At 54.8% G+C, this 27,976-nt stretch overlaps 2 protein-coding genes across 3 annotated transcripts in view; one reads left to right on the forward strand and one right to left on the reverse strand.

The window, feature by feature from the left end:
* Window positions 1-9,554: 9,554 nt before the first annotated feature.
* Window positions 9,555-25,653, forward strand: LOC133349560 (hydroxymethylglutaryl-CoA synthase, cytoplasmic-like). Of its 2 annotated transcripts, XR_009755957.1 has the most exons (12): window positions 9,555-9,841; window positions 12,852-13,131; window positions 14,117-14,291; window positions 15,433-15,558; window positions 16,363-16,527; window positions 17,234-17,402; window positions 18,641-18,811; window positions 20,731-20,837; window positions 21,927-22,052; window positions 23,890-24,053; window positions 24,732-24,882; window positions 24,928-25,653. XR_009755957.1 is itself a non-coding variant. In XM_061563128.1 (11 exons), the coding sequence occupies exons 2-11, from the start codon at window positions 12,853-12,855 to the stop codon at window positions 24,816-24,818; spliced, it is 1,569 nt and encodes a 522-aa protein (XP_061419112.1). In that variant the 5' UTR covers window positions 9,555-9,841; window position 12,852; the 3' UTR covers window positions 24,819-25,653. The 2 variants fall into 2 exon arrangements, 1 of the variants encoding a protein (XP_061419112.1); XM_061563128.1 differs by having other exon boundaries at window positions 24,732-25,653.
* Window positions 25,654-26,521: 868 nt separating this feature from the next.
* LOC133349609 (succinyl-CoA:3-ketoacid coenzyme A transferase 1, mitochondrial-like) overlaps window positions 26,522-27,976 on the reverse strand; it is a 35,794-nt gene continuing 34,339 nt past the window's right edge. Inside the window, exon 17 of the mRNA XM_061563171.1 lies at window positions 26,522-27,839. Coding sequence (XP_061419155.1) covers window positions 27,804-27,839 — 36 coding nt within the window. The 3' untranslated portion in view covers window positions 26,522-27,803. The remainder of the gene's footprint in view (window positions 27,840-27,976) is intronic.

Genomic DNA, 27,976 nt, shown 5'->3' on the forward strand with positions numbered 1-27,976 from the left:
AGTTTCTGGTCACGTGTGCAGGTTGTGGGGGATGAGGGGAGGGGGCAACTCGGCCAGGTGTCGGTGGAGGGCGGGAACTTTACGGTGGTGTGGGGGGCGGGGCATGTCGTCGCAAATGTGGGCGTGGTCTCGCGGGCAGGTGTGCGTTGATTGGTTAATGCAAAGGGACGGGGCGGGGCGAAATGCGTGGGTGGTGGCATGTGATAGATATGGGCGTGGTCTCGCGGGGTAGGTGTGCGTTGATTGGTTAAGGCAAAGGGCGGGGCGGGGCGAAACGCGTGGGTGGTGGCATGTGATAGATGTGGGCGTGGTCTCGCGGGGTAGGTGTGCGTTGATTGGTTAATGCAAAGGGACGGGGCGGGGCGAAACGCGTGGGTGGGTGGTGGCATGTGATAAATGTGGGCGTGGTCTCGCGGGCAGGTGTGCGTTGATTGGTTAACGCAAAGGGGAGGGGCGGGGCGAAACGCGTGGGTGGTGGCATGTGATAAATGTGGGCGTGGTCTCGCGGGCAGGTGTGCGTCGATTGGTTAACGCAAGGGGCGGGGTCAAACGCGAGGGTGGGTGGGGCATGTGACAAATGTGGGCGTGGTCTCGCGGGCAGGTGTGCGTCGATTGGTTAACGCAAGGGAGGAGGGGTCTAAATGTAAGGGTGGGTGGGGCATGTGCCGAATATGGGCGTGGACTAGAGGGGGAGGTGTGCGTTGATTGGTTGACACAAGGGGGGCTGGGTCAAACGCGAGAGTAGGAGGAGCCTGTGTGTGGGGTGGGGTCTGTTGCAATATGGGCGTGGTCTCGTACAGGTATTCATACTCTTAGGTTTTTTCGGTAAAGTCACGTAGGTAAAACATCAAAATTAATATAATATAATATTTTATTTTTATTAATTTTGATGTTTTACCTACGTGACTTTACCGAAAAAACCTAAGAATATGAATCCTTGCAGTCACGAAAGCTTCAAATCTAGAATCTCGTACAGGTGTTTACCTGGCCCCGCCTGCCATCCCTTCAGTACGCTCGCAAATGTGCCGGAGCTATTCCAGTACTACGAAGAAGGGCCATTGCCCGAAACGTTGCCTGTTATATATACACAGTATTCTTAGGTTTTTTTCGGTAAAGTCACGTAGGTAAAAAATTAAAATTAATAAAAATAAAATTAAAATAAAATTAAAATCACGACGTTTCGGAGGCAACACATGCTTCCGTCTTCATGTGGAACCGTCACAGCACGAAAGCTGTATGAAGCCTCTTATTTGATACAGCTATCGTGTTGTGACAGTCCACCTGAAGACGGAAGCTTGTGTTGCCTCCGAAACGTCGTGATTTTTATTTTATTTTTATTTAACTTTTATTAATTTTAACTTTTCACCTACGTGACTTTACCGAAAAAACCTAAAAATATGAATCCTTGCAGTCGCGAAAGCTTCAAATCTAGAAATATATACACAGTGTTTTATTTTTAAAGCCACGCACTCACACGGTGGTGTTGTTGTTATTGATGAATGTGTTGATTGTTTTTATTATTTAGCTAATTGTTACAATGATCAGCGCACCCGGGGTAGTCAGCCAGCCAATCTGAAAGTGAAGTGGCAGCAATATATTTGTTTTATTGTTATTTTAGTTCTAATGCAAATTGGTTTAGGTGGACATTGTTGTTTTTATTATTATCAGTGAAGGGTTTGTCTTAGAATTGATAAGTAAATATATTTGTTTTATTGTTATTTTAGTTCTAATGCAAATTGGTTTAGGTGGACATTGTTGTTTTTATTATTATCAGTGAAGGGTTTGTCTTAGAATTGATAAGTAAATATATTTGTTTTATTGTTATTTTAGTTCTAATGAAAATTGGTTTAGGTGGTCATTGTTGTTTGTATTATTATCAGTGAAGGGTTTGTCTTAGAATTGATAAGTAAATATATTTGTTTTATTGTTATTTTAGTTCTAATGCAAATTGGTTTAGGTGGACATTGTTGTTTTTATTATTATCAGTGAAGGGGTTGTCTTAGAATTGATAAGTAAATATATTTGTTTTATTGTTATTTTAGTTCTAATGAAAATTGGTTTAGGTGGTCATTGTTGTTTTTATTATTATCAGTGAAGGGTTTGTCTTAGAATTGATAAGTAAATATATTTGTTTTATTGTTATTTTAGTTCTAATGCAAATTGGTTTAGGTGGAAATTGTTGTTATTATTATTATCAGTGAAGGCTTTGTCTTAGAATTGATAGGTTAACTACTCATACGAATGGGCTATTGCCAGAAACGTCGCTTAACAGAGCCGCGCGTGTGTGTGCGTGTTCCATGACGTTTCGACTGAAACACAAGCAATCATCATCAGGTGTGAAATCCACGGCAAGAAAATTTGAAAAAAGTGAAAACAAATTCTTGCTGTGGATTTCACACCTGATGATGATTGCTTGTGTTGCAGTCGAAACGTCGTGAGAATTTTTATTGTTTTATATTTGTACTAGCATAAGTACCCGGCGTTGCCCGGGTGAAAAATATATTTCTTAATAACCTTACATATATACACAGATGGGCTGCTACCCCTGCCCCCCCCCCAGCCACGATCTCCTCGGCCGCTGTGCAGTAATATGTACGGCCTATAGTGTGGTGGGGTGTCGAGGCCTAGTACCGTGTAGAGCCTCCGGCCTCGCCTAAATTGCCCACCCGGCTGAGGCTGGGTACGGGTGCCGTTCCCCCCCCCCCCCCCGCGCTACAATAATACTGTCTAATCGCTATAATTTTATTATCTACCGACCCTATAATAGTAATTGCACACATTGGGGTGGGGGGGGAGTGAAGAGGATGTGAAACTTTGATGAATTTACCTCAGAGTCGCGTGGTGGGTGTCGAGGCCTAGTACCGTGCAGAGCCTCCGGCCTCGCCTAAATTGCCCACCCGGCTGAGGCTGGGTACGGGTGCCGTTCCCCCCACCCCCCCCCCCCGCGCTACAATAATAATGTGTAATCGCTATAATTTTATTATCTACCGAGCCTATAATAGTAATTGCACACATTGGGGTGTGGGGGGAGTGAAGAGGACGTGAAACTTTGATGAATTTACCTCAGAGTCACGTGTTAATGCGTGCGCATATTTTTAACGTGAATTAAAAATGGCGTCCACCCTGCAGCAAATGCGTCGCTACCCGTTGCCAGGGGCAACCGCCGTGGAAAACCAAACGGACCAATCGCGTCTCGCAAATCCCTCACATTTCGTCCAATGAAACTGCGTATGGTCCGGCGACACACAGACAGACAGACACACACACAGACACACACACAGACAGACAGACCGACAGACAGACAGACAGATTTGCGATTTTATATATATAGATTATTTTATTATTTCCCTTCTACGTGACTTTACCGAAATAACCAAGAATACGTTCTACTTAATTAAATAGACGTTTTAATAAATGTTTTCTCCTACAACATCAGAGTGCAGCGCCACGTTAAATACGCACTACAATGACAATAGTTTAAAGCGATTTGAAGCATGTTTTTGTTGGGGGAGGGGGGGCAGAGCTTTGTGACGTCATATTCGAGAGGGGGGGTCTGACTTTTTGTGACGCTGTGTGACGAGGGGGGGGGGGGTCAAAAAATCGTCCAAAATCGGTGCGTGTCTGGTTCTTGTATCGTTACTGCAGCGCCGCCTAGTGGCGAACAGCGCTCCTGCATCCTAGCACTGCAAAGACAAAGCTCCCCCATGTAGCCTGCACGGACCGCTGGGGCAAGTGCTTTTAGCGAGAACCTAAGAAGGCCGTGGAGATGTTTACACACCGCCGCACCAGGTACTCATTCGAGGCGGAGACGACGTAGCGGATTCGAACTCGGGCCGCCGGGGTTCGTAGCGCAGTGCACGAACCACTGCCCTGCCTTGGCCTCCCTTCTTTTTTACGATGAGAGGAAGCAAGACGATGCTCGGTGTAGTCGGCACTTTGCTTCGTTCATCATTTAGGGGTTTTTTTGTGTTTTTTAAATGCTTTGCTTCATGTGTCCCCCCCCCCCCCCTCTTTTTAAAATGAAATATTTCACAAAATATTTCACGCTCTGCTCTCCTCCTTCTTACCTCTTCCCCCTCTCTCTACCCCCTCTCTCTACCCCCCCCTCTCTCCCTACTCCCCTCTCCCCCTACTCCATGTCTACCTTGCCCTCTTGCACAGCCTACACACAGCCTACACATAGCAAACACACAGCCTACACATAGCCTACACATAGCAAACACACAGCCTACACACAGCCTACACATAGCAAACACACAGCCTACACACAGTCTACACATAGCAAACACACAGCCTACACACAGCCTACACATAGCAAACACACAGCCTACACACAGCCTACACATAGCAAACACACAGCCTACACACAGCCTACACATAGCAAACACACAGCCTACACACAGCCTAGACATAGCAAACACACAGCCTACACACAGCCTACACATAGCAAACACACAGCCAGCACAGCCTACACATAGCAAACACACAGGTTAGTGAGCCATGGTTAGGGCAAGTACCAGTGCGCAACTAATTCGGTATGGTTAGGGCGTGCGTCTGGTTATATTATGGCTAGTAGCAGTGGCTTGCTGGTTAGAAGGAATGGGTAGTAGAGTGCGTGGAGGGGAGTGGAGTGAGATGAGAGGGGAGAGGTAGGAGAGTGCGTGGTGGGGGAGTGGAGTGAGATGAGAGGTAGGAGAGTGCGTGGTGGGGGAGTGGAGTGAGATGAAAGGGGAGGGGTAGGAGAGTGCGTGGTGGGGAGTAGAGTGAGATGAAAGGGGAGGGGTAGGAGAGTGCGTGGAGGGGAGTAGAGTGAGATGAGAGGGGAGAGGTAGGAGAGTGCGTGGAGGGGAGGGGAGTGAGATGAGAGGGCAGAGGTAGGAGAGTGCGTGGAGGGGAGTGGAGTGAGATGAGAGGGGAGGGGTAGGAGAGTGCGTGATGGGGAGTGGAGTGAGATGAGAGGGGATAGGTAGGAGAGTGCGTGGAGGGGAGGGGAGTGAGATGAGAGGGGAGAGGTAGGAGAGTGCGTGGAGGGGAGTGGAGTGAGATGATAGGGGAGGGGTAGGAGAGTGCGTGGAGGGGAGTGGAGTGATATGAGAGGGGAGGGGTAGGAGAGTGCGTGGAGGGGAGTGGAGTGATATGAGAGGGGAGGGGTAGGAGAGTGCGTGGAGGGGAGTGGAGTGATATGAGAGGGGAGGGGTAGGAGAGTGCGTGGAGGGGAGTGGAGTGAGTTGAGAGGGGAGAGGCAGGAGAGTGCGTGGAGGGGAGTGGAGTGAGATGAGAGGGGAGGGTTAGGAGAGTGCGTGGAGGGGAGTGGAGTGAGATGAGGGGTAGGAGAGTGCGTGGTGGGGGAGTGGAGTGAAATCAGAGGTAGGAGAGTGCGTGGAGGGGAGTGGAGTGAGATGAGAGGGGAGGGGTAGGAGAGTGCGTGGTGGGGGAGTGGAGTGAGATGAGAGGGGAGAGGTAGGAGAGTGCGTGGTGGGGGAGTGGAGTGAGATGAGAGGGGAGAGGCAGGAGAGTGCGTGGAGGGGAGTGGAGTGAGTTGAGAGGGGAGAGGCAGGAGAGTGCGTGGTGGGCGAGTGGAGTGAAATGAGAGGTAGGAGAGTGCGTGGAGGGGAGTGGAGTGAGTTGAGAGGGGAGAGGCAGGAGAGTGCGTGGTGGGCGAGTGGAGTGAAATGAGAGGTAGGAGAGTGCGTGGTGGGGGAGTGGAGTGAGATGAGAGGGGAGAGGCAGGAGAGTGCGTGGAGGGGAGTGGAGTGAGTTGAGAGGGGAGAGGCAGGAGAGTGCGTGGTGGGCGAGTGGAGTGAAATGAGAGGTAGGAGAGTGCGTGGAGGGGAGTGGAGTGAGTTGAGAGGGGAGAGGCAGGAGAGTGCGTGGTGGGCGAGTGGAGTGAAATGAGAGGCAGGAGAGTGCGTGGAGGGGAGTGGAGTGAGATGAGAGGGGAGAGGCAGGAGAGTGCGTGGTGGGGGAGTGGGGTGAGATTAACGTGAGCAGGCAGCCGGCAGCACGGGTGACTGGAGGGGGGGGGGGGGGAGTTCCCGCATATGGGGGGGGGGGGGACAGGGCACGAGGCATTCTTTAGAAGTCCCATCTCGATGTTCCTGTTTGTTTTGCGAGTTCGTTTTCGCCAGCACTGACATTTTGTGCTCTCAACCTTTGCACCGCAGATCGCCCCTGATATCAAGACATATTTGTCTTACAAGTACCCACCCAATTGCGATCCCAATCCTCGCCCATGGTCTACCCACTGCTGAATGATTTCGGCGTTTAAGCGAGAGCGGTGGGTGGTGTGTGTGTGTATATATATCGGTTCATTGTGCGGGCCGGGGAACGGTGGTGCAGTGGTTAACGCACTACAGTGCTGACCTGACTTGCATCCCACTGGGATTTTTGCACACAGCGTTGGTGTACGGTGCTTTTTCTGGAATATTTTTGCTGTTTTTTCCTGGAATTTCTGTTTGCACATAGTCACTTTAATATGTTTCCTTGTTCATGTTTTTGTCTTTTGTTTGTTGCGGTTGCACCCGATTCAAGAGCCGAATGGCTCACAGGGCTATACCAAATAAATGAAACTGAAAAACTGAAAAAAACTGATTCCCCGGTTATGGGCACTGATTGCACATGGTCGAGACTAATACAGGAGCGGCAGGCCCAAGGGATGGAACGCGTCTGACAGCACTTCCACAGGGGAGGAGATGGAGCGTTGGAGATCGCTTCGTGGGCAAGGTGCTGGGTGGATTATTACACTGGAGGAATCCGATGATCTATGAAGCTCTTTCACAGATGTCCCGTAGCTACGTTGCGGTGCAGGATTGTGAGAGGTCTCAACTGTCAGGTTTGTTTTGTTTAACCAGGCGGCCGGGGGGGTGGGGTGATCTTGAATTACTTCATCCAGCAGTGGATTGACCATGGGCATGTGTCGGAAAACCAACGTAATTGGAACAGCCATTTCTTAGAATTCGGTATTTTTCTAAAAAAAAAAACTCAATACAGGGTGATTAAAAAAAAAGTGTTAACACTTCTGAGAATTTGCAACAACATCACAAGAAGTTTGCCTCCTCCTGGCTCTGGAGACCACCTGGAGAAGATTACAGGCACGCGTTGACAATTATGGCGAACACGTGGGAGACTTCTCGATTTAAAGCTTTCGTGACTGCAGAGATGCATCTTCTTGGTTCTTTCGGTAAAGTCACGTAGAATGGAAATAATAAAATAATAAAATAAAACATTATAAAATAATTCTCACGACGTTTCGGCCACAACGCAAGCAGCCGTCCTCAGGTGAAGACCAGGTCTGTCGGGGAGACAGCGTCTGAATGAAACAGCACCATGCTAGGTTGGAAGGGGGGGAAGGGCGCCTTGACAAAATAATTTGCATATCAAGAATAGTATGTAGCTGCAGTAACTAAAACCACCACGTAAACAACTAAAGTATTTTTTTCCATTCTACGTGACTTTACCGAAAGAACCAAGAAGAAGTGGGAGACTTTTAGACTTTTGAAGATATTAACGTCAGATTTGTTATCACGTTACAATATAGTATTATCCGTTTCTTTTTTTTCATTAAAAAAACGATAGTCCCGTATGAGTGTTAACTTTTTTCTTTTAAGCAGCCTGTATTTAAAGACCCGCAATAATTAGTGATGTCACTTAGCAAGGAGCCACAGGTTGCCCCAACCCACGTGGGCCGATGTCTGTCGATGACGAGGGCTTTCAAAAGTCTCAAATGTGCGCACGTACTCGCAGTGCCGGATTATCCTAGGAGCAAAAGTAGCTACATGTGATGTCGATTTAAAGCTTTCGTGACTGCAGGGATTCGTATTCTTGGTTCTTTCGGTAAAGTCACGTAGAAGGTAAATAATAAAATAATGAAAATAAAACATAATAAAATTCTCACGACGTTTCGGCCACAACGCAAGCAGCCGTCCTCAGGTGAAGAACAGAGCTGTCGGAAAGACAGCGTCCTAATGAACACTGCTAAGAAAATAAAAAAACGCCACTTTTTTCAAATTTTCTTGCTGTGGTTTTCACACCTGATGACGATTGCTTGTGTTGCAACCGAAACGTCGTGAGAATTGTATTGCTTTATTTTTATTATGTTATTATTTCCCTTCTACGTGACTTTACCGAAATAACCAAGAATATAGCTACATATGCTGCATGCCCATAACCGCATTTACCCCTTCAGGCTGATAGGTGGCACCCTGTCATTGCATATGTTATAAAGAGCACTAAATACAAAAAAGCACGGAAATATTAAAACACATAAACTGTTAACTTTCACAGTAAAGTAATTGTATTTTTTAAATTTGCTATACAGCCAGATAATACGAAAAATCTCTAACCTTGAACACCCAGTCGTTCATAAAAGTTGAAGGCGGTATAGTACTATAGTAATAGAGCAAGTGCAGACTCACTGAACCGGAATTGATAGCTTGAAAGTGCGGGGCCCGTAGCTGCATATGTAGCAGCTACTTTTGCTACACGGATAATCTGACACGGGATACAACGCTTGATGGAGAATAACTATTTTCTATTTAACTATTTTTATTTTGATAATAGTTTTTTTACCCTTCTATCTGGCAACAAAACTGACACCTTTTTACAAGGAGTCATGTTTGCATAGACCGCAATACCTGCAGTCATAATACAAACAAAAGACATAACTCTGATAATGTATGCACTGTCCTTGAAGTTGATTGGTCCACACCCGAGACAGCTTTCTTTAGAGCCTAGTCTCACATGGTGTTGGACCAGATGACGCCAAAAGGCGCACAGGTAAGGCGCGCTGAGCTAAACAGTAGCTTTTATTTCAGATAGCTCAACGAAATGGGCGGGCTTACTGTGTGGACGTGTCTGGTAGTAGTCAAAATACTTTGAAACGCACTTTGATTCTAAAATCGTGGAGGCGGAAAAAATATTCCATCGCGAGCAATTGGAATAAATTAACAAACAACACAAAACTCGACACATTCGTCAATATCAGCACTCTTCTGTGTGTGTGCTGGCGTGGCCTTAAAATGTAAAAAAAAATTACAGGCGACGTTTCGGACCAACGGCCTTCTTCACAGGAGATATATTTAAGTCGCTTTAACGTGAGCCTCTTTAGCTCGGCCGCTTGCCCCTGATTCTGTTTGCTGTTTTGTTTCCTGCTTTTCATGCAATGCGCATTGGGACAACCCTCGGATGGAATACCGCATTAGACATCTCAATGATGAATTATCATCATCATCATAGGGGGCTGGCTGGGTGGGTGCCACCGTTTTGCAGTCTATGCACGAATCTCAATGCGTCTCGTCGGCCCCTCCCCTCCACCCCCCCCTCTTAAGCCCCGCCCCTCACGTGAGGTGGGGGGGGTGTGGGGGGGCGTGGCAGCAGCGCGCGGCGGTGTCTCCTGACGCGCGCTCATTGGTCGCCTCCGCCTCGCGCCATCGCACGGTGCCGTGGCGAGCCCCGCCGCAATTGGCTAAGCGCCCGTGACGTCACGGGGTAGCCCCTCCCCCCCTTCACACGTGTGAGCGCGCGGGAGAAACCACGTGGTGGTCGTAGGGGAAGTTGGGGGGTGGGTAGTCGCCTCACCGTCAGCCTCCCTCAGCCACTTCGCCCTCACCCCTCACGGCGCTGGTTCCAGTCCCCCCCCTTCCCCCGTGCTCTTAGTGAAGTCTCCGGTCCTGTGCAGTGGACAAGAGAGACGCGGGTTGGTTGCGGCGGCGGTGGTGGAAGTTACAAGAAGCCCAAAGGCAGTCGACGGGGGTATCTCTCGGTGTGAAGACGAAGAGGCTGTTGGATCATCATCATCATCATCCTCCTCATCCTCCCTCAAGCCGCCTCGCCGCCCTAGCAGGTAAACACAAATCTACGAGCGCTGTCGTCTCCCTCTGTCTGTGCGGCCCGCGTTCGCAGGCCCCCGTGAAGGGATTTACACAGGCGGCAATTATTTATGAGGTGATTTCAAAAAAAAAAAAATGTTGGTTTACATTTATAAGGCGTCCCTTATAACAATCATGGAGGGTGGTGGGGGGGGTTTTCAAACATTTTGGGGGATTTTGCCCAAGGGTCTTTTGGGGGGTCGCAGTCCCGTTAGATGCGCGCGGGGGTAAAGGGCTTCAATGGGGGTGTGTGGGAGAGAGAGAGAGGTCGTAACTAGGGCGGGGGTTGTTTAGGGGACCTGGGATCTGGGGGTCGGTGAGGGGACCTGGGAATCGTTGTGGGGACCTGGGGGTGATTGAGGGGACCTGGGGATCATTGAGGGGACCTGGGACCTGGGGGTCGTTGAGGGGACCTGGGGGTCGTTGAGGGGACCTGGGGGTCGTTGAGGGGACCTGGGGTTCATTGAGGGGACCTGGGACCTGGGGATCGTTGAGGGGACCTGGGGATCGTTGAGGGGACCTGAGACCTGGGGGTCGTTGAGGGGACCTGTGACCTGGGGGTCGTTGAGGGGACCTGGGACCTGGGGTTCATTGAGGGGACCTGGGACCTGGGGGTCGTTGAGGGGACCTGGGACCTGGGGGTCGTTGTGGGGACCTGGGACCTGGGGATCGTTGTGGGGACCTGGGACCTGGGGGTCGGTGAGGGGATCTGGGACCTGGGGGTCGTTGAGGGGACCTGGGACCTGGGGGTCGTTGAGGGGACCTGGGGATCGTTGAGGGGACCTGGGACCTGGGGGTCGTTGAGGGGATCTGGGACCTGGGGGTCGTTGAGGGGACCTGGGGGTCGTTGAGGGGACCTGGGACCTGGGGGTCGTTGAGGGGACCTGGGGATCGTTGAGGGGACCTGGGACCTGGGGGTCGTTGAGGGGACCTGGGGATCGTTGAGGGGACCTGGGGATCGTTGAGGGGACCTGGGACCTGGGGGTCGTTGAGGGGACCGGGGACCTGGGGTTCATTGAGGGGACCTGGGGGTCGTTGAGGGGACCGGGCACCTGGGGGTCGTTGAGGGGACCTGGGATCTGGGGTCCTTGAGGGGACCTGGGGGTCATTGAGGGGACCTGGGACCTGGAGTTCATTGAGGGGACCTGGGGGTCGTTGAGGGGACCGGGGACCTGGGGGTCGTTGAGGTGACCTGGGATCTGGGGGTCGTTGAGGGGACCGGGGACCTGGGGGTCGTTGAGGGGACCGGGGACCTGGGGGTCGTTGAGGGGACCTGGGATCTGGGGGTCGTTAAGTGGACCTGGGATCTGGGGGGGGGGGGGTCCCCGTGACCTGTGTCAGGGATTGGGATATCGCTGGGGAGTTGGCGGTTATGACTGCGATCACCTCGGGTGCCTGTGGTCAGGCATTGGGGGTCTGAGCTCATTGCTGGCGTTATTATTGGAGATATTCGATGAGCAATAAAGCTATTTTTTATTCACAGATGTCCTTGCCGTGGATGATGCTGATAGCATGCGGGGAAACCTTCATCCGGGAGTGGATAGACCGTGGGTGCATTGTTTAGAGAGTGACTTGCGCTCCGCAAGCGAATGTCAAATTTGAAACCCTCACCGAGTCTCAAGTCTCCTTGCGCACGAGGGCCCTGCCGCTTTGGGATGTTTGGGCCAGAATCCCGTGAATAATGCGACGAGTCGTTTGGCTTCGTGTGGGAGGAGAACGGAGAACCCGGAGAAAACCCCGCAACGCACACACAAAACCATTGCTCAGAATCAGAATATATTTATTTTCTATTTAGCCTCGAGGAGGAATCCGATGAGTTACGAAGCTTTTTTTATCACCAGATGTCCAGTATGGACGCGTCAGCAAGTCACAGCGGCGAACAATGCACAATACACAATCGCAGTGCACGGTAGGGGAAATGGCAAGTCGCTAAATAATGCACGATCCGAGCCCTCGCGTGAGTGCCCCGTCCAATCTTGTCAGATCTCGGAAAGCTAAGCACGTTTGAGCCCGGTTAGCGACCGGATGAGTAGCTGCGGATGCTCGCCAGCTATTGGTCAGCGGTGGCGGCGGCTACTCTGCACGTGTGCTGCAGTCCAGCACCGTGGAGGCAGCTAGGTTAGGGTTTGTGGCTCGCAAACGGATGGCGGCACAGCAAAGATGCGGACTTCCACCTGTTTCGTCCGTATGGTTATAGAAGCAGAGGTCGGACTGCACTTGTTGTTGGTACGGGCTCATCGCGTGGCTGCTGCCTTCCCCGCTCCTCTTGTGGCTCATCCCCTGAGTCGCACGCTCTCTGTGCAGCGGCGCCGGCTGCCAGCGCGTCACGGGTTAAAATGACTGCAGGCGTTTGGCTCTTGAGGCCTGTGCGAGGTAACAGGAGATGACAGCACAGCCAATGGGTGTGGTTCACAGGTAGATTTCCACTCGCCGAATTGTATGTACGAATGTTGAGCTTCTTTCGCGTACCGCACGTAGCCAATCGGGGGGATTGAATCGCATCTATGTGGAGCTTTGAGTGTCGCTGTCGTATTACGATGTGGTGGGGATTCTCGGAGAAGCCAAACTCCCATTCGTGCCATTTGGTCACACAACCCAATGTAGCAGGGTCCTCTTGACAAAGAGTCTTGAGATTCAGATAATTTTGGGTGACTTAGTATTTAGCTCACCGCACTGTGAATCCAGCACACTCAATTCGATTCCCGCCCATGGCTAACATCGGTGGCTAAGCGATATCCGAATCGGTCTCGGGTGCGCCTCCTCCTCCTCCCACTTTTTCACCGACACACGGTGGCCAGTACGGTGAAGTATAGTCATAAGGCCCGCACGACCCGCACGCCGTAGAAAGTCCCCTCATTCTTCTCTCCGCGCGATAACGAGAAGACTGACACGCACGTGTGACTCGGATAAATCGTTGCTCCCCCCCCCACCCCTTCCCGTCTCTAATCTCTGTTGCCGCCCGCCCGTTTGCTGTCGCCGCGTCAGCATGCCCAGCACGATGGAGACCGGAGCACAGGGAGGGGGCAGCTGGCCCCGGGACGTCGGCATCCTGGCGCTGGAGGTGTACCTGCCAGCGCAGTGCGTGGACCAGGCGGAGCTGGAGAGCTACGACGGAGTGCCGGCCGGCAAGTACACGGTGGGCCTGGGCCAGACGCGAATGGGCTTCTGCACCGACCGCGAGGACATCAACTCGCTGTGCCTCACGGTGACGCAGCGGCTCATGGAGCGCGCGGGCCTCAGCTACGGCAGCATCGGCCGGCTCGAGGTGACGTGCGCGCGCACACACACACAATGACGTGTGTTTGTGTGCACGTACACAAGCACATACATAAGCGTGCACAAGCACGTACACACGCCCGCGTGCACACATACACAAGCACGTACACAAGCACGTACAGAGGCGTACGCACATACACACAAGCGTGCGCACACATACACACGAGCTCGCACAACCCGTAAGGCTCGCAGAAACCCACAGATGCGCATGGAGACCCGTAGACTTACAGAGACAGCCACAGACTTGCAGAGATCCACAGTCGGTACAGATTCATCTCGAGACCCATCGATAGAGACCCCATGGACTCGCATAGAGGCGCGTGTACGCAAGAGGGGAGAGGTAGGAGGGTGCATGCAGGGGAGCGGTGAGATAAGATGGGAGAGGTAGTTAGTGACGGGTGGTGGAGGCAGTGAGTGACGGGGGTGGTGGAGGCAGTGAGTGACGGGGGTGGTGGAGGCAGTGAGTGATGGGGGTGGTGGGAGGCAGTGAGTGACGGGGGTGGTGGAGGCAGTGAGTGACGGGGGTGGTGGAGGCAGTGAGTGACGGGGGTGGTGGAGGCAGTGAGTGACGGGGGTGGTGGAGGCAGTGAGTGACGGGGGTGGTGGAGGCAGTGAGTGACGGGGGTGGTGGAGGCAGTGAGTGACGGGGGTGGTGGAGGCAGTGAGTGACGGGGGTGGTGGAGGCAGTGAGTGACGGGGGTGGTGGAGGCAGTGAGTGACGGGGGTGGTGGAGGCAGTGAGTGACGGGGGTGGTGGAGGCAGTGAGTGACGGGGGTGGTGGAGGCAGTGAGTGACGGGGGTGGTGGAGGCAGTGAGTGACGGGGGTGGTGGAGGCAGTGAGTGACGGGGGTGGTGGAGGCAGTGAGTGACGGGGGTGGTGGAGGCAGTGAGTGACGGGGGTGGTGGAGGCAGTGAGTGACGGGGGTGGTGGAGGCTGCGAGTGACGACGGCGTGCGGTCATGCCGGTGGCGCAGGTGGGCACGGAGACGCTGGTCGACAAGTCCAAGTCGGTGAAGACCGTTCTCATGCAGCTCTTCGAGGAGTCGGGCAACACCGACGTGGAGGGCATCGACACGACCAACGCTTGCTATGGCGGCACAGCCGCCCTCTTCAACGCCGCCAACTGGGTCGAATCCAGCGCCTGGGATGGTAAGGGGCGCGTACCCGTCCCCACATTTACCAATTGTATGCAGCCCCCCAATCGCCACTTTAACTTCCTTAAAAAAAAACACACAAGACACTGATTTCCTGCTCGAATGGAACATTGGAAGCAGAGGTCATTTACTGAGCGAGTGGAGGAAAGTCCACTTTGCTATGACGGGGGCGGGGGGGGGGGATGATATGCGTCTCATCAAGTACAACCACTCGCTGTTGAATTCTCCACAAAGTGGTACTCGCTCTGCACTTTACTGACACCGGAGGGATGATGGCCCTTATCGACACCCTAACCGGGATTTGAACTTGCAACCTTCTGATTGCGAGCCACTCCCTCTACGGCTGAGGCCAAATTTCAACCTGGGAGGCTCAACTGGGACGCATGGTGAGCTTGGCATAGTCCCGCCCGTGCATCCACGAGCACCGCCCACTCGACCACTAGCACCGCCCACTCGACCACTAGCACCGCCCTCTGCTCTGCCGGCCCCGCCCACTGCTCAGGTAGCCCCGTCTACTCAGTCGCTAGCTCCTCCCCCTGCCAGCAACATGGGTTCAACATGAGGCCAGAACGTTTTAAACTGGAGACAAAATCCCAATTGACAGTCAAAGCTCCCGGGGGGTTGGGGGGCGGGGTGACACCGGGACAGGCTTTCTGAAACTTCTGGGGACTGTCCCGGCCTAAACCCGGGACTGTTTGGCAGCCTCAACCTTCAAACCCACCGCTCACCCCCAGCCAGGCTCACTGGGGGGGGGGGGGGGTAGGGGTGACATGGGGATATGGAGAGGAGCAGGGTCCGGGTGGGTCCGGTTGCTGTCGCGTGCGTCGCGATGTTGGTCGGGGTGATTGAAGAGGTGGTTGTGTGCGTGCCAGAAAATTATCACCGCCGGGCAGTCGTGTGTGCGGTGGTATGCGGTGTTGGGTGGTGGTGGTGTGAGACTTTGAGCGGTGGGAGCGTAGAGGTTGAGTGGTTGGTGTTGAGTGGTTGGTGTTCAGTGGTGTTGAGTGGTGTGCAGTGTTGTCGAGTGATGGTGGGCACTATGCACGGATAGATGCACACCCTCGCCCAACAGATGGACCAATTGTCTTGAATCCAGATCGCGAGTCTTGCGTTGACCCGACGCCCGTGCACCGCAGGTCGCTTTGCCCTGGTGGTGGCCGGAGACATCGCGGTGTACGCGACGGGCAGCGCACGCCCCACCGGCGGCGCCGGCGCTGTCGCCATGCTGGTGGGCCCCAACGCCCCGCTGGTCATCGAGAGAGGTGAGGAGCGCCGCGCGGCCGCGCCTCCACTCGCGTCGTAACGAATGTCACGGTGACCCCAACGAGCGTCACGGTCAGCAAAAGGCCACTCTGTGAATATCGGTCTCTGTGTGAGTCTATGTGACTGTGGGTCTCTGTGTGTGTCTGTGGGTCTCTGTGTCTGGGTTTGTATTCCTAACAATCGCACCCATCAATCGACGTTGCGAGATTTTGCGGGAGCACAACAAAGACAAAATATTCGATGTAGCCTCAACAGACGTTTGGTGCAAGTGCTGATAGCGAGCACCAATTAAGGCCGGTACTGCACACGAGGGGGTGGGTGACCAACACCATGCCCGGCCACCTTTGTCTCCCCAGTGGCGATGTTTACATGCCACACCAGATACTCATTTGAGACGGAGACGATCTAGAGGAGGCCCAGGACCGATTCAGATAATCATCATGAGCCGGAATTCAGCTTATGCAGCGCGCTAACCGCAACACTACCGCTCCCCACAAAGGCACTCAAATAGACGCTTAATTTAATTACCTCTAATCAGTATCTAAATCTCCTCCCCAGCACCCCCTGTCCACCCAGTGGTACAAACGGCTCGTCGTGTGTTGCGGGTGGGGTCAAGTGTGGGTAACACTGTCAGGCCTGGGCACGTCGCATGTACAGCACGCACAGCGCGCGCACGGCTCGCGACGACGCCACTTGCCGCCAATAGTGTTGTGAAGGTTGGGCTGTGGAACCTTTGACCCGTGTTGTTGCGTCTCTTCACTCCCGCGTCCCCCTCTCCGTCGTCCTCGTGACGGCGCCGCCAGGCGTGCGCGCGACGCACATGCAGCACGCGTACGACTTCTACAAGCCGGACATGCTGTCCGAGTACCCGGTGGTGGACGGCAAGCTGTCCATCCAGTGCTACCTCAACGCCCTAGACCGCTGCTACCACACGTACCGCCGCAAGGTCCAGGCGCAGTGGCAGAAAGGTGAGAACCACTCCCTGCCCCCCACTTCCTGCCCCCCATGCCACCCCCCCCCGGTTCTGGCCGCCTTCCCCCACGCAGCGAACCTGCGCACGCGACGAACGATCCCGGCAGCGATTTAAGACGAGGCCGTCGCGGTGGCCGGGAGATGTTATCTCCCTGGCCGGGTATGCAGGAAGTTGCGGGTTCAATCCCGACCCTGACGCCTGCTGCTGTATATTTGGAGTTTGCGTGTCTCTCTCTCATCATCATCATGGTGGCTAGGAGATGTTAACTACCTCGCCTGGTATGCAGGAGGTCGTGGGTTCGATCCCAACCCTGACCCTGACGCCTGCTGCTGTATATTTGGAGTTTGCTTGTCTCTCTAATCATCATCATCACGGTGGCCAGGAGATGTTAACTACCTCGCCTGGTATACAGGAGGTTGTGGGTTCGATCCCGACCCTGACGCCTGCTGTATATTTGGAGTTTGCGTCTCTCTCTCTGCCCGTGGTCGCGTGGAGTTTTCTTCGGGTCTTCCGATTTTTCCCTCCACATTTAGAATCAACGTCACGCGTTTCGAGTATTTTGGCTGCTATATATTTCCACACGAAAGGCCACTTCGTTGAGCTACATAGCTCAATGGGGCCTTACGTGGTAAAATAAAAATGGTTCGTAGTTGAGTTGAAAGTTTTATCGTCGTCGTTGTTTTGTCTCCGTGGGCCGCAAGACGGGGAAGAGCGGCACTTCACTCTGGCCGACTTTGACCACATGGTGTTCCACTCGCCCTACTGCAAGCTCGTGCAGAAGTCGGTCGCTCGCCTCGCCCTCAACGACTTCCTGTCGGAGCCGAGCTCCGACACGGAGCAGGGCCCATACGCCGGCCTCGACGCCTTCAGGTGGATGCCCCCACGGTGGCCGGGAGATGTTAACTACCTCGCCTGGTATACAGGAGGTCGTGGGTTCGATCCCAATACTGACGCCTGCTGCTGTATATTTGGAGTTTGGTGTCTCTCATTGTCATCAGGGTGGCCGGGAGATGTTAACTACCTCGCCTGGAATGCAGGAGGTCGTGGGTTCGATCCCGACCCTGACGCCTGCTGCTGTATATTTGGAGTTTGCGTCTCTCTCTCATCATCATCACGGTAGCCGGGAGATGTTAACTACCTCGCCTGGTATACAGGAGGTCGTGGGTTCGATCCCGACCCTGACGCCTGCTGTATATTTGGAGTTTGCGTCTCTCATTGTCATCAGGGTGGCCGGGAGATGTTAACTACCTCACTTGGAATGCAGGAGGTCGTGGGTTCGATCCCAACCCTGACGCCTGCTGTATATTTGGAGTTTGCGTCTCTCTCTCTAATCATCATCATCACGGTAGCCGGGAAATGTTAACTACCTCGCCTGGAATGCAGGAGGTCGTGGGTTCGATCCCGACCCTGACGCCTGCTGTATATTTGGAGTTTGCGTCTCTCTCTCTAATCATCATCATCACGGTAGCCGGGAAATGTTAACTACCTCGCCTGGAATGCAGGAGGTCGTGGGTTCGATCCCGACCCTGACGCCTGCTGTATATTTGGAGTTTGCGTGTCTCTCTCTCTCTAATCATCATCATCACGGTAGCCGGGAGATGTTAACTACCTCGCCTAGTATACAGGAGGTCGTGGGTTCGATCCCGACCCTGACGCCTGCTGTATATTTGGAGTTTGCGTGTCTCTCTCCCCGTGGTCGCGTGGATTTTTATCCTGGTCCTCCGGTTTTTCTCTCCACATTTAGAATCAACATAATGCGTTTAGACCAATTTGGCCGCTAAAAATTTCCACATGATAAGCCACTTTGTTGATTATATCGTTTGTGGTCATCAGGTCGCTTATGAATCAGAAGCTAATAGCTCCGTGGGCTTTACCTGGTAAAATAAAAAATAGTGAAATTATTTTTGTGATTTGCTTACCTTTTATGTACTTTGCATTCCGATTGTGTTTTTGAATTGTTTGTTATTGTTAATATTTGACCCGCACCTACTGGACATGTGTGAAACAGCTTCATAGCTCACCAATGTCTCCTCGGCCTGCAATCTCACCCGTGTCTCTTTCTCTCCCTCTCTTCGCTCTCCCGCGTCTCTCCACCTCTGTGCCGGCAGGACGGTGAAGCTGGAGGACACGTACTTCGACCGCGACGTTGAGAAGGCCTTCATGAAGGCCAGCTCCGAGACGTTTGTCCAGAAGACGCAGCCTTCGCTGCTTGTCTCCAACCTCAACGGGAACATGTACACGCCCTCCGTCTACGGGTGCCTGGCCTCGCTGCTAGCGCAGTACGTTCCGCGACCATCGCCGTCACCATCATCACCATTGTCATCATTACCATCGTCATCGTCGTCATTACCATCGTCATCATTACCATCGTCACCGTCGTCATCACCATCGTCATCACCATCGTCATCATCATCATCATTGTCATCTTCACCACCCCCTAACACCACCTCATCACCCGCACCCCCCAACCCATAAATTGGTCGGGCGATCTCTTGTTGTTTAACTTCATTTGTTTTATTTGAAAGGACAGATACGTGAAGGAGGCATCTTGTCCGCTTGTTCATTCGGTTACTCCTTCTCGTGTTTAGTTAGTTGTCCTTCCCCCGCACCTCAGATTAGCACGGGTGGCTACGTGCAGTGTGAAAGAAGTTCAAAATATATACATACGTCATCATCACTATCGTCATCATCACCATCATCAAGTACCACAGTCGTCACCCGGGCAGTGGTGGCGCACGCGCGACTGTGATCCAGGCGAGGGTTGGTGAATCACCGCGCAGGTTCTATGAAACTCCCCTCGGTGTGGGGGGACGTCAGGCAAACTGCCGGGGCGACACCTTGACCCGCGTCTTCACAGTCCAAGGGAAATACTCCCCAAGGCAAATACTCCCCAAGGCAAATACTCGCCAACGCAAATACTCCAGTGCAAATACTCACCAACGAATCGACGCTTTGCGAACAATAATGCCGCCACGCACGCCTTACGATTGGTTAACGCAGGATGCCGGCGGGGGTTGGCAGAGAGTGGGCTAGGTGGTGGGGGGGGGGGGGGGCGTTGAAGGGTATTGAGAGGGGAGGTCACGATGACCGGGGTCTGTGTAACCCCCTAGAACGGTGGTGCAGTGGTTGGCGTGCAACGCCACGAAATACCTGAACCGGTCCTGGGCCTCGCCTAGATCGACCCGGCCTTCATTGCGTACCCGGTGCGGTGTGCGTAAAAGCAATGGTGAGAGACAAAGGCGGCCGGGCGTGGTGCTGGCCACCCACCCCCTCGTGTGCTGTGCCTGCCTTGTTGTTAGGTGCCACTCGCTAACAGCACTTGCCCCAACAGAGGCTACACGGGGGGGGGTTGGAGGGGGACCTTTGTCTTTGTGCGACGTACGTGGCAGATATCCGATGCTGTGCCAGGAAGAATGAAAAAAAAAACAACACAAAATCGCGAGCACCCTTTCACCTAAATCTCCCAGACCGCGGGCAGATTAGCGAGAAGGGAAAATGTAAACCACCGGCACCCCACGCGTTGCACAACTTGGGCCGGGCCGGCGCCCCCCCCCCCCCATCGACTTGTTGTTGCAGTAACCTGAGGCGTGGGAGAACGTCAAATTGGAGAGGGGGGGTAGTTGGAGAGGGGGGGTAGCCGTCTCCCAAGTGCAGCAGCTTAGGCAGGATCGCTCCGGGTCGATATTAACGAGGGGGGGGCCGCCCCCCCCACCCCGTCCCACCGCGTGGAAACTATTTGGCGCCGCCGCCGCGTTTGTTGCAGGAGGCTCGCGGTTTGGATCAAGGCGGGCCGCCCCGGTTATTACCGCGGCGTGTGCGCGCTTATTAGCCTTCTCTGGATGGTGTACGCGGACGATGATGAGCACGCGACGTTGCCGGACGTCCGTTCTGAAAGTGGGGAGCGGTGGCGGCGAAGTGGTCTGCGCCGCGCTTCGAATCCGACGACCCGAGTTCGATTCCCGCTCTCGGACCAATAACAGTGTGACGGCTAATATCTGGGCCTCCCCTAGGTCGACTCAAATCGGTGCGGTGGTGTGTAAACGTCCCCATTGGGGAGACAAAGGTGGCCGGGCGTGGTGCCAACCACGCCACTCCCTTGTGCGCCGTGCCGACTTTCATCGGTGCTGCTCGCTGACAGCACTTGTCTAAACGGTCTGTTAAAGGCTACACGGGGGATCTTTGTCTTTGGTGGTGGCAGGAACTGTGCGCAGGCGTTGGCGGGGTCTCGTGTTGGCGTCTTCTCCTACGGCTCCGGCCTCGCCGCTTCCATGTACTCGCTGCGAGTATCGTCGGATGCCACGCCAGGTACCGCCACCACGACCACCGCACAACCGCTACCACCACCAAAGCACCGCCGCCACGCTCACACAAACACCACTCGCGATCTTGCCACCGCGGCGATCACTCATACACTACCACCGCCGCACAACCATCGCCGCCACCACCACCAGCAAAAGTACCGCTGCCAGTCGCACAAACACCACTATCTTAGTACCGCAACTATCACACAAACACCACTCACAATCTTGCCACCGCAGCGATCACACAAACACTTCCACCGCTGCACAACCATCGCCGCCACCAGCAAAAGTACCACTGCCAGTCACATAAACACCACTATCTTAGTACCGCAACTATCACACAAACACCACCACCGCACAACCGCCACCACCACCACAGTCACGTTCACGTTGCCACGGGCACACAGATACCACTATGTCCACGGTCACACAACCATGACCATACAACCACACCGCCTCCCACCATCACCGAGATCACACCGCCATCACGACCGCCGTACCGCCATCACCACACGACTATGATCACACAACCAACACAACCACCACTACACCACCCTACACCACCATACAACCACCACAGCCACCAGAACCACCCCACTCCTACCACACCACCACCACCGGGCTTGCCCACACCACCTTCACGCGACAGAGACGTTCGCAGTTCGAGCCCAGCGGCCACCCTGGTTAATAGCGCGGAGTCTATGGGGAAGGTCAGAGACAAGCTCGCAGCCAATGGGTGTGCGTGTGTACTTACTCAAACACGCACACGTATGTTGGTGTATACTCACTCGCTCACGTGTGTGTACTGTGCGGGGAGCAGTAGTGTAGCAGTTCCGAACCAGGCGACCCATGTTCGATACACGCTCACGGTCACCAACGCCAGAGACGATTATCTGAAACGGTCTTGGGCCTCCCCGAGGCCGATTTGGCCTCAAATGAGTACCTGGTGCGATGTGGAAACCTCGCCACTGGCCGGACGTGGTGCCAACCACCCCAGCCCCCCTCGTGTGCTGTGCCGTGCTGGCCCTTGCTCACCAACAGTCTGTTGAAAGGCAACACGGGCGATATGTGTGTGGTGGTGGTGGTGGTGCAGGCTCGAGTCTGGAGCGCCTGTTGTGCTCCCTGTCGGACCTGCCCGCGCGCCTCTCCGCGCGCACCTGTGTGCCGCCCCAGGACTTCGCTTCCGCCATGAAGCTCCGTGAGGAGACGCACCACCTGGGTAAGCGAACTCACGCACACAGACACAAATAATAAAATAATTCTCACGACGCTTCGGCCACAACGCCGAAACGTCGTGAGAATTATTTTATTATGTTTTATTTTTATTATTTTATTACTTCCCTTCTACGTGACTTTACCGAAAGAACCAAGAAGACAATAGGCGACAATTTCAGGCAATGGCCCTTCAGAGCCCACAGGGAGGCGTCGAGTCTGGCAGCGGCAGCAGCAATACCTGAGTAATTTGTGGTTGGCGTAATTAGGGTGTTTACAATCGTTCAATTTACAAAACCGGTTTGCCGCACATGTGGAAAAGTTTATAGCAGTAAACGTCTCCAGTTGAGTGTTTTGGTTATTATCATTGTCACAACTCCAGCTCCGCTCGTTTAGCTGGGAGAGGTCACTCGCCGAGTCTCTCGTTGAGCGGAGGGAGGTGTGGAGCCTGGGACAAACGCGGGCGGGGAGTGGGCAGCACGGATCGCTGGGAGTAGAGTGAGATGAGAGGGGAGAGGTAGGAGAGTGCGTGGAGGAGAGTAGAGTGTGATGGGAGGGGAGAGGTAGGAGAGTGCGTGGAGGGGAGTAGAGTGAAATGGGAGGGGAGAGGTAGGAGAGTGCGTGGAGGGGAGTAGAGTGAGATGAGAAGGGAGAGGTAGGAGAGTGTGTGGAGAGGAGTAGAGTGAGATGAGAGGTAGGAGAGTGCGTGGAGGGGAGTAGAGTGAGATGAGAGGGGAGAGGCAGGAGAGTGCGTGGAGGGGAGTAGAGTGAGATGAGATGGGAGAGGCAGGAGAGTGCGTGGAGGGGAGTAGAGCGAGATGAGAGGGGAGAGGCAGGAGAGTGCGTGGTGGGGAGTGGAGTGGAGTGAGATGAGAGGGGAGAGGCAGGAGAGTGTGTGGAGGGGAGTAGAGTGAGATGAGAAGGGAGAGAGAGGAGAGTGTGTGGAGAGGAGTAGAGTGAGATGAGAGGTAGGAGAGTGCGTGGAGGGGAGTAGAGTGAGATGAGAGGGGAGAGGCAGGAGAGTGCGTGGTGGGGAGTGGGGTGAGATGAGAGAGGTAGGAGAGTGCGTGGAGGGGAGTAGAGTGAGATGAGAAGGGAGAGGTAGGAGAGTGTGTGGAGAGGAGTAGAGTGAGATGAGAGGTAGGAGAGTGCGTGGAGGGGAGTAGAGTGAGATGAGAGGGGAGAGGCAGGAGAGTGCGTGGAGGGGAGTAGAGTGAGATGAGATGGGAGAGGCAGGAGAGTGCGTGGAGGGGAGTAGAGCGAGATGAGAGGGGAGAGGCAGGAGAGTGCGTGGTGGGGAGTGGGGTGAGATGAGAGAGGTAGGAGAGTGCGTGGAGGGGAGTGGAGTGGAGTGAGATGAGAAGGGAGAGAGAGGAGAGTGTGTGGAGAGGAGTAGAGTGAGATGAGAGGTAGGAGAGTGCGTAGAGGGGAGTAGAGTGAGATGAGAGGGGAGAGGCAGGAGAGTGCGTGGTGGGGAGTGGGGTGAGATGAGAGAGGTAGGAGAGTGCGTGGAGGGGAGTGGAGTGGAGTGAGATGAGAGGGGAGAGGCAGGAGAGTGCGTGGAGGGGAGTAGAGTGAGATGAGAGGTAGGAGAGTGCGTGGAGGGGGGGCGGGGGCCGGCCCCCGCTAATGGGGGGGGGGGGGACGTGAGTTGCACGCTGTAGGTGGCGCCCCAGCGCCGCTGCGCTGTAAACTCCGCAAACCATCTGTCGTCAGCGATATCTTATCCTCCAATCGCGTCCTTCACAAACCTCCTCCACACACCCTCTTGCACACACACACGCGCGTCACCAACCCCCGTCACCAACCCCCCCGTCCGGCCTTGTCGTCCCTCCCCCCCCCAGCCCCCTACACCCCCCAGGGCGCGCAGGAGGGGCTCTTCCCCGGCACGTGGTTCCTGGTGCACGTGGACGACAAGCACCGGCGGCGGTACGAGCGGCGGGCCCTCGCCCAGGACGGGCCCCTCGACCTGTCGCCCGTCGCCAGCGCCACGCCCGTGCCGCCCGAGGTGCGGGGGGGGGGGCGTGTCAGTGAGTCGGTCAACCGATGGCACCCGAGTCTGTCCCGTCACCTCCTGCCAGCGGGCATTCGACACTTGACGTGGCCTTAAAGTGCACCTGGCCTGGCATGGGTGCCGTGGTGACATCGCCGACGCTTGGTGACGAATGGCGGGTATTGGTTTTGGTGGGGAGCAGCGGTGTCGCGGTTAGTGCGCTGCGCTACGAACCCGGCGACCCGAATTCGATTCCCGCTCACGGTCACCAACACCAGTGGCAATTATCTGAGCCGCTGCGGGGCCTCCCCTAGGTCGACTCGGCCTCAAATGAGTACCTGGTGCAGTGTGTAAACATCGCCACTGGTGAGACAAAGGTTGCCGGGCGTGGTGTTGGCCACCCCGCCCGCTTTTCGGTGCTCGCCAACAGCACTTCCCCCAACAGTTTTTAAGGCTACACGGGGGATTCTTTGTCTTTGCGCGGGGTAGTGCAAGTGAGTGTGCGTGAGAGCGTGCGTCTGGGAGAGTATGTGTGTGTGTGTAGCTGTGTGACGTCACCCGGCTGTCGGTGCGTGTGTGTAAGACAGCGGTCAGACTGTTGCGGCAGTGGTTTGTGCGCCGCGCCTCGGACCCAGCGAGCCGAGATCAATCCCCCCTCCCCCCGCCCCCCCCCCCCCGTGTCGCATGGAGCAGGTGTCCAGCAGTCCGCTCAAGAAGGTCCCGCGCACGCCGGGCGCCGGAGGCGAGGGAGCCGCAGTGGAGAGCAACGGAGAGCACTAAGGGGGGGCGAGTAGAACGGCGAACTCCCCTCGCTCGCCTCGCCCTGTCCAATCGCTTCACCTGTACGCGTCCCGTTCGGCCTGTAACGATTCCCCCCCCCCCCCCCCCCACGCGGGTTCGTGTGTTCTAACGTCGTCGCGTGACGGGTCGTGGCCCGGTATTTACATGGCAAGTCGGTTTGAAATCGACCGCCCGGTCCGCTCCGTCTCCTGACCCCCGCCGCCTTTCTTTCCCCACTTTTCCCTTGCCGGAGTCATCTTCTCCCCCACCACCTCACCCCTACCCCCCCTCGTCATCTTTCGCCCCGTCCCCTCACCTCACCCGCTCGCCTCTCTGCTTATCTGCCATCGTCGCCCTGCTGCTGCTTGTTTAGAGAAACCCACGTTCCTGCCGTCCCGTGCGGTTTACCCCGCTGCCCGCTGCTGATGCCAGGCCCAGTCTCAAAAAACAAAAAAAAGGCCAGGCTGTGACTGCAAGCGGTGCAGACGCACGTGCCCCCAGTCATCACGGATCGATTGCTACCGAGGTTAGAGAGGGGGGAAAAGAGCGCTTTTACCGTTGGAAGCATGAAGCTGCATTTCATTTGTACTGTATAGCACAAACGTATCTTGTGATTACCACGAGCACGTGACGAACTTGTATATATTATAATAATAGTAGTAATATCTCTTTGGTTGCTGTAGATGTGCGTGCCGATTGCCGCCCCCCCCCCCCCCGTCCTGTGTTTGCGACGTCTCTCCCGACTGTTCCTCTGCCCGGAGAGTGCGGCGCGTGGTACTGTCGGCTGCGGATAGCAAAGTCTGGTCCACCACAGTAAAATCCCATTTACTCTCGATCTGAGCTGCCTCTGTGTGCTGTGTCCCCCGTGTGTGTGTGTGTGGCTCCCCTGTGTGTGTGTGGCGTCCCTGTGTGTGTGGCGTCCCTGTGTGTGTGGTGTCTGTGTGTGTGGCGTCCCTGTGTGTGTGTGTGTGGCGTCCCTGTGTGTGTGTGTGGGGCGTCTGTGTGTGTGTGTGTTATCCCTGTGTGTGTGTGTGGGGCGTCCCTGTGTGTGTGGGGCGTCCCTGTGTGTGTGTGTGTGGGGCGTCCCTGTGTGTGTGTGTGGGGCGTCTGTGTGTGTGTGTGTTATCCCTGTGTGTGTGTGTGGGGCGTCCCTGTGTGTGTGGGGCGTCCCTGTGTGTGTGTGTGGGGCGTCTGTGTGTGTGTGTGTTATCCCTGTGTGTGTGTGTGGGGCGTCCCCGTGTGTGGGGAGGGTTGCTGGCCACACCACCCCCTCGTGCGCCATGCCGGCCTTCACAGCTGCCGCTGCTTTCTAACAGCACTTGCCCCAACACAGCCTGTGGCAAGGCTGCACGGGGGGAGGGTGGGACATTTGTGCCTGGGGAGTGGTGGCGTAGGCAATAGCATGCCACGCGTTAAATCCCGGGCGGCCAGAGTTCAATTCCCGCTCGTGCCCAATAAGTGTCGAATATTTAAATTGATCCTGAGCCTCTCCCCGAGGCCGACTCGGACTAAAATGAGTAACTGGTGGTGATGTGCAAACATCGGCCCCTCCTGTGCCCTGCCGGCCTTCACAGGGTGCTGGCCAACAGCACTTGGTCCAACAGCCTGCGCAGGCTACACAGGGGACCTTAGTCTCTGTCGTGTAAACCACACAGACTTTACACCGTAACATGAAAAAATCAAGCGGCACTGATACAGCAAAATCCTATCGATATGTTTATTTACGGTTACAACTTTGCACAAAAAATGGTGGGGGGGGGGGGGTGGATGCCCCCGCTCCAAAGGAGTGGATTTGGTGGCTTGCTGTACAGATGGTGCTTTTATGGGTGGAAGGGGGAGGGGGGGTCATCTCCAGAGTCATGTCGCGTGTGTAAATGTACAACGGGGGGGGGGGGGGGGGTTGACGTGTGACGTCACAACTAAACCGTGCACCCAACGCGACACCGAACGGCGGCTGCTGCATGAGCCACGCAGCGCGTGACAAACTATGATAACTGCTGCGCCACGAGTGGGGGGAGGGGAGGGTGAGCGTGGAGGTGGGGTGGAGTATGATATTGCTCACTACTTTGATTAAAAGAGTAGTATTAATAAGTCGGACGTCCACCACCACCGGCAGCCGCGAGATTTCGCGAGCGGACGCGAAAATGTGCTCTCGGCGAGCGGAGAAACTGGCGGAACGCCGAGCAGTTATTACTAAAATCGATTTACATTTTGCATAATATATCCTGCAATACCATCTCAGTTTCACTTCACAGGGTGATTAGTGCACCCGATTTCTACATATACGGGCTTGTGCGCGTGTGCGCGCGTGTGTACGACACGACCGCCTACAGCAGTATAAAAGCGTAACACCTTGAGCGGTAATTCACATTGAGAGAAAGCGCTCGCGCGGATACAGCGGCTGCCACCTCCAAATAATACGCACAAAAAAAACACACGGACGGTAAGAAGACTGATGATCCTCTCTCGGTGCCCAGCAGAGAGGAGGAATCCCGAACGACCGGCGGTGTGCCGGTCGTAGGCACCACAGACAAAACAGCAGGGACACTGTCAACATACATCGGAAGACTTCGGGACAGATTTCCCCCCACGGGACAGCTGCCGCGGGCAGAAGAGGATCCTGGGAAAACCAAAGGATGGGTGGCAACCTTCCTGCTCGCCGCCGCTGCTGCTTTGACAGGAATGCCGGCGTGCGAGCCGAAGCCACACGATCGAGCGGGGTTCCGGAGCTCACCGGCGTGCGATTAAAAGTTTTTACCATAAAAAAAGGTGATGCACCCACCCCCCCCCCCCCCCCCGTAACTGGCTCATGGAAAAGCACCTACACCACGCCCCCTCCGCCGACTCTGCAGTTTTTTTTTGGGGGGGGGGGGTGGGGTAGGTCGATGGTAACGCTGCATCGATGATCGCGACCCCGGTTTGATGCGCCGCGTGGGCGGCTGCGTGCGCAGCTGCGTGTGGCTCCTCATGGCTCCTCATGGCTCCTCAAACCTGCTGCATGGGCTTCAGGTCCGGAGAAACCTGTGCAAGGGAAGGGGACGACGTCCGTTAGCAACCGAACCACCCGATGCAATGACGACGATGCAGAGTTGTTGTTTTTGTTAAAAAAAAATTTGCACGAGGCCACGTAACCGTCTGGTCGGATCGATGGTATACGA

Source organism: Lethenteron reissneri, chromosome 4, assembly GCF_015708825.2.
Source record: "Lethenteron reissneri isolate LAM-NWPU_2019-01 chromosome 4, ASM1570882v1, whole genome shotgun sequence".
NCBI lineage: Eukaryota > Metazoa > Chordata > Hyperoartia > Petromyzontiformes > Petromyzontidae > Lethenteron > Lethenteron reissneri.

Excerpts from the sequence above, each read along its gene's own strand:
- LOC133349560 (XM_061563128.1), top strand. The coding sequence starts at position 12,853 with ATGCCCAGCACGATGGAGACCGGAGCACAGGGAGGGGGCAGCTGGCCC. Across the intron at positions 16,528-17,233 it reads CCAGGCGCAGTGGCAGAAAG|ACGGGGAAGAGCGGCACTTC; the intron begins GTGAGAACCACT and ends GTGGGCCGCAAG. Across the intron at positions 20,838-21,926 it reads ATCGTCGGATGCCACGCCAG|GCTCGAGTCTGGAGCGCCTG; the intron begins GTACCGCCACCA and ends GTGGTGGTGCAG.